Here is a 5,983-nt window from a genome sequence, read left to right on the forward strand (position 1 = left end):
TTAATTTTATATTTACTCTGTTGTTTAATCGTAATATTATTATTTGTTTTAATAATATGAAGATTATGAAAAAAATAAAGCTTCACAAATTTTACATCTATTAAATGAGGAAGAATATATTTTTTATCAAATAAGTTAAAATATATTTGCTAATAACAAATTCTTCCATTGCATGAAGTTGATCCTTTAATATATAATATATATTCCGGTGTACCATTCTCCTTAAATGTCTAAGAAATATGTCGTAATGTCAAATAACACTGTAATACTCCCTCTGTCCCTAATTACTTCTCCACTTTTAAATTGAAACATTTATTAAGAAATCAATTAATGACATAGTGAGTTTATCATTTTACCCCTATTAAGTATGAAGTAGATGAAAAGTTCTGCAATTTTCAAAGTAATTAGTCATTTAATTGATGGTATAATAGGTAAAAAAAATGTTCTTTCTTGATTTGTCAAAATGGACAAGTAATTAGAGACAACTATAAAAGGAAAAGTGAACAAGTAATTAGGGACAGAGGGAGTACTAAACAAATGCATCAGCAAATGAAATTTATATTAAAAATATATTAAATAATCACGTAATGATACCTTAATAGAATTTCCTATCCATTTAAAAAAAAAACTTCACCCTTTCAATTTCGTTATATCTTCTTATTTAGTAGAAGAATCATCATTTATTATATTCTACTCCACCTTAATTTGTACCATCAGAGTTTCATGAATAAACATTAAATTTTAAATCGAAATAAAAAATCATTGAAAAATGACAGAAAAAATAATAATAGTATATGAAAATTAAAATAAGGTGCAAGAAAAGCCTTTTCACGATAATTTTTTGAAATATATTGATAACAATTAAAATGAAGCTGTTAATTTATCTTTAAAATTAAGTTTGATTGAATTGAATTAGTACAATGAGAAAAAATATTAAACTAATAACTTTTTAATGTTATTAAATGCATTTTCTTTTTAATTGAGTAGTAGATTAAAAGTTCCGAATTAGGATATTAAAATAATATATTACTCTCTCCTTAATTATTATGGTATTGCAAACATTTATTTTCCTTAAATGGTGATTCATTTTCCATTTACACTTATATCCAATTAATTTCTAATGTATTGAATGTGGTTACGGGATATTCAAATAATATCTTTATCTTTCCTTAATCATAATAAAATTATAATTTAACATTTATTTTTCTGAAATGATAATTTTGTTTTAATTCCTAGAACATATTGTTTACTATATTGAATGTAATTATAATAAAACATATTGTATTTAGTATGACAAAAGAACTCAAAAATTGGAGAAATTAGATAAATAGTAATCTTAGCATAAAGAAATGTCACATCATCATTTACATATCCAACTTTTATATATATAAATAAAAGAGTTAAAAAAGAAAAAATAAGTGATTTAAGAAAATTATATAAATAACATTAATGATGAGATGAAGATTAAGAAAAAACGTCAAATAAATTAGTAGTATTGATGATGATAAAAGTTAAATAAATCATTTTTTCTATTATTTAAATTTTTAACATAAAATTTCCAATCTTTTAAAATTAAAAATAAATGTTAAAAATAAAAATAAAAATAAAAATCGACGCAATAATTATTTTAAAGAAAAATATAACCAAAATTGTCAGAAAGAATTGATAAAAATAAATAAGTATCTATTACGGTGTCACTACATTTTCTATTTTAACTTTATTGTTACATATGGATAGAAACATTTAGAAGAATAAATGATCCAAAAATTTAAAAATAATGATTCCTTAAATGGTGATTCCTTTTCCATTTACAACTTTTCTATTAATTTTTAATGTATTAAATATGGTTATGGATATTGGAATAATAATTTTATCTTTCCTTAATCATAATAAATTCTATTTTAACCTTTGTTTTTGTGAAATGATAATTTTCTTTTCATTCGTACAACATATTGATTAATATATTGAATGTAATTATAATAAAACATGTTGTATTTAGTATGACAAAAGAATTCAAATTTTTTAGAAATTAAATAAATAGTAATCCTAACTTCTAAGAAATGTCACAAATATATATATATATATATATATATATCTAAGAAAATGATATAAATTACATTAATGATGAAGTGAAGATTAAGAAAAGAAGTAAAAGAAATTAATAATAATATTGATGATGATAGGAGTTAAATAAATCATTTTTTATATTTTGTAAATTTTCAATATAAATTTTTCAGTCTTTTAAAATTAGAAAATGCTAAAAAAATAAAACTAAAACTAAAAATCGAGGCAACAATTATTTTAAGGAAAAAATAACAAAAAATGTCAGAAACATTGATCAGAATAAATAAGTATCTATTGCTAAGAAGGTGTCACCCCACATTTTCTATTTTAGCTTTATTATTACATATAGATAGAAACTTTAAGATGAAGAATGATCCAAAAATTTTAAAAATAACAAATCAATTATGTAAAAATACATGTGTAATTCTTATAAAGTTATAATAACTAATTTCTTCAAATAAATAATTAAATGAAAGGAAAAAAAAGTAATTAAGAAAATAATATAAATAACACTAATTATGAGATTAATAGCATTGATGAGGAAAGGAACTAAATATGATCATCTTTTTAAATTCTTTTTTAAGAAAATATATATAAACTTTAATTAAAGATAAATAAGAAAAAAAAACTTTAATTAAAGATACAAAAAATCAAGACAAAATAAAAGAAGAAAGAAATTAGAAGAATAATTGAGGTTGAAAGAAATAATATCTAATTTTCTCTCTTTTCAAATCACAAAATAAAGTTTTGTTTGTGCTCCTCCTAATTTGATACGAATTTCATAAATAGAATGATTTTTTCTCCAAATAATTTTTCTTACCCTTTGAAACACTAATCAAACTTCTTATAAATTTATCAACCACAATGAATTTTCTCTCCTTGTAGGAGGAATAAACATTCTTTCAAAAAGTCTTTTATTTTGAAGAAAACTTTTTGTTACATGATCTCTTTCTTTACATCAATGTCTTCACAAGCATCATGAGATATTCTCTCTTTCTCTTTTGTTAAAAAAGTCACATGACCTAGAAATTTGATGGACATCTTAGCGATAGAAGTTGATACCATATATTCATCATCACCGTCAGAAGAAGAAGAGCCAAAGTGAAGAAATTTGTTCTTATTTGTTACAAATGCTCAACTATTTTTTTTTATAGACTAAATAATTATAAACAGTTATGAAAAATGAATAGTTTTTACCTTTTCATCTTCCATTTTCATTTACTTAAATCTATATTAGTGTAATGGATTGTTATAAAGGGCATAATTAATCGGGTATGACATAAATACTTTATTTTTAAAATACAAATAAAAAATACAAAACACAGATAAAATGTCAAAAAAAAGGGAAAAAAGATGAATAGAAATACTGGCCATAGAGAGATGCCACATCAGATTGTCTATATTCAGCTTTATATATACATATATAGGTTCATGCCCTTAGATGTTATTTTATTACTTTAGCTGGCATCGACATTTTTGTAAATTTGATATCTACTTTGCAACATTTTATAATGTGGCATAGGCTGACAATTGAGATCATAAATTTAAAAATAATTTAATTTATTATAATACTAATATCAATATCATAAAGATATATATATATCATTTAAAAAATATATATAAAGTATTATAAATTGTAATAATTAACCACTTTATTTTTTTTAAATCATATAACTAATTTGATTTACACTCCAAAATTCATAGGTCTCACATAATTTAGACATTAATTCTTTATTACTTAATATATGTAATTATATCAATGACACATAAATTGAAATAAAAAAATTACATATTTTATTTGAAAATCATGTAATAGTACTATAAGGTATAATAATTAACAACTTAACATATTTTAAAATTTTAGTTGACTCTCCAAATTCCATATGTCTCATGTAATTGAGACAGAAAAAAACATATATTCGTTTAAAATAAATAAAAATATTATAAATTATAATAATTAACAACTTAAAATTTATAAAAAAAATTCCTTTAAAAAAATTTAGTTGGTTCTCCAAATTCAATCGGTATTACAATAATTAAAACATAGAAATTAACATAGATTGGACTTGTGCTAACATTTATGTTTCCTTTTTTAAAAAAATTTCTTTTATACTTTATATAAATAAATTTTTTATATAAAAAGTATTATAAATCATAATAATTAATAGCTTAAAATATTTGAAAACATATAAAAAGTTTTTGTTAACTTTCAAAATTTCATCTATACCACATAAATTGGGAGAAATATAGATATATAGATAGTTTAAGTTGCTAATTATTGCGAGTTATAGTACGTTTTATGTAATTTTCATATATATTACTCGCTTTGTCCTGATTTATGTGATACAAATGAAATTTCAAAAGTCAATGAATTTTTTATAAGTTTTTTTTTATATTAACTTGTTAATTATTGTGATTTATAATATATTTACGTAAAACATTCTCTAAATAAACATAATTAGCAACTTAAAATATATAAAAACATACTAAAAAATTGATCAACTTCAAATTTCATATGTACCACATAAATTGAAACAGAAACAGTAACATATATTGGGCCCCATGCTGGCACGGGGTCCCATACCTAGTACATATAGACGAGAGTATAAAAGTGTAAATACATTTTAAGTTGTTCAATTCTATAGGTTCAGTTTTTGACTTAAAAGTTAGTTAAACCTATTTTTAAATTAGTTTTTTATTTTTGAAAGTATTTGACAAATATAAAAAATAACTTAAAATAAGTTAGAAAGTGTTTGGCAAGGTCAAAACGACTTAAAATAAGTTTAAAATGACTTAAAATAAGTCAAAAACCAAAAGTAGGTCTCCTCTACTTTTTATTTTTTTACTTAAAAGTAATTTCAGTTTGACTTTTTATTTTTGACTTAAAAGCTATTTTTTTAAGTCAGTCCAAACAAGACGTCTCAAAAAATTTTTTTGCATTCGGTGCGTAAAAAATTTAAGGGAAATTAAGGTTGATATGGGTAGTCATAAAAGAGAATGGAGCTATCTAATGGTATCATGACAAACGTACAAAGATGACTCATTTGCTTGGAATTAAATTGGCTCATGTACTATGATATTTACCCATCTAATTGTGAAATATTGTTTGAAAAATGAAATGACATATATTTTGGATAAGGGCCAAGTACTATGATACCTAATTTTGCGAAATTAACACTTATTTTGAGAGAGGAAGTAAAACACTATTTATCATGTCATATTATATTATCATCCAAAGATGTAAAGTAGTGGATGAAGTTATTAATCAGAGCTCTCGAATTCGAATCCTATTTCTCCAAATGGGCCCTATCGTGATGGATGTGGCTTTTCAGAGGGCCAAGAATCGTACCGTGGTTCAATAAAACTTGCACACGTAACCCCAACTTCCAACTAATTCTCTCGTTCCTTCATTAATTAACTTACTATCTATAAATACCCAAAGTTCTCACTAGCTTTTGTACCCAACACTCAAGCAAATACATTTGTAGTCCATAAAACTTCTCTACTATTTCTATCTTTTCTCAATTTTTGTAACAATGGAAATGGTTAGCAAAATTGCATGCCTTGTTGTTTTGTACATGATAGTGGCTGCACCCCATGCAGAGGCACTAAGCTGCGGCCAGGTTACATCTGGCTTGGCTCCTTGCCTCCCATATCTCCAGGGACGCGGCCCTCTAGGAGGGTGTTGTGGTGGAGTTAAGGGTCTGTTGGGTGCAGCCAAGACCCCAGCGGATCGAAAGGCAGCATGTACTTGCCTCAAATCAGCCGCTAGTGCTATTAAAGGCATTGATGTGGGCAAAGCCGCTGGTATCCCTAGTGCTTGTGGCGTAAACATTCCTTACAAGATCAGCCCCTCCACTGACTGCTCCAAGTACGTTATCTATATTTTGTGAAATTGACGTCAATATAATATTTTTTA

The 5,983-nt window shown here is 24.2% G+C and overlaps 2 protein-coding genes across 6 annotated transcripts in view; both read left to right on the forward strand.

Annotated features, from left to right (window-relative positions):
* Positions 1-5,983, forward strand: part of LOC125864265 (non-specific lipid-transfer protein 2) — a 124,959-nt gene that overhangs the window by 75,720 nt on the left and 43,256 nt on the right.
* Positions 1-5,983, forward strand: part of LOC125864263 (non-specific lipid-transfer protein 2) — a 112,530-nt gene that overhangs the window by 63,291 nt on the left and 43,256 nt on the right. The window contains exon 1 of one of the 6 annotated variants that reach the window (XM_049544172.1): positions 5,527-5,935. The exons of the other annotated variants lie outside the window; for them this stretch is intronic. Coding sequence (XP_049400129.1) covers positions 5,601-5,935 — 335 coding nt within the window. The 5' untranslated portion in view covers positions 5,527-5,600. Of the gene's footprint in view, positions 1-5,526; positions 5,936-5,983 lie in introns of those variants that run through there. 6 annotated transcript variants of the gene reach the window in all.

This window comes from Solanum stenotomum, chromosome 5, assembly GCF_019186545.1.
Source record: "Solanum stenotomum isolate F172 chromosome 5, ASM1918654v1, whole genome shotgun sequence".
Taxonomy (NCBI): domain Eukaryota; kingdom Viridiplantae; phylum Streptophyta; class Magnoliopsida; order Solanales; family Solanaceae; genus Solanum; species Solanum stenotomum.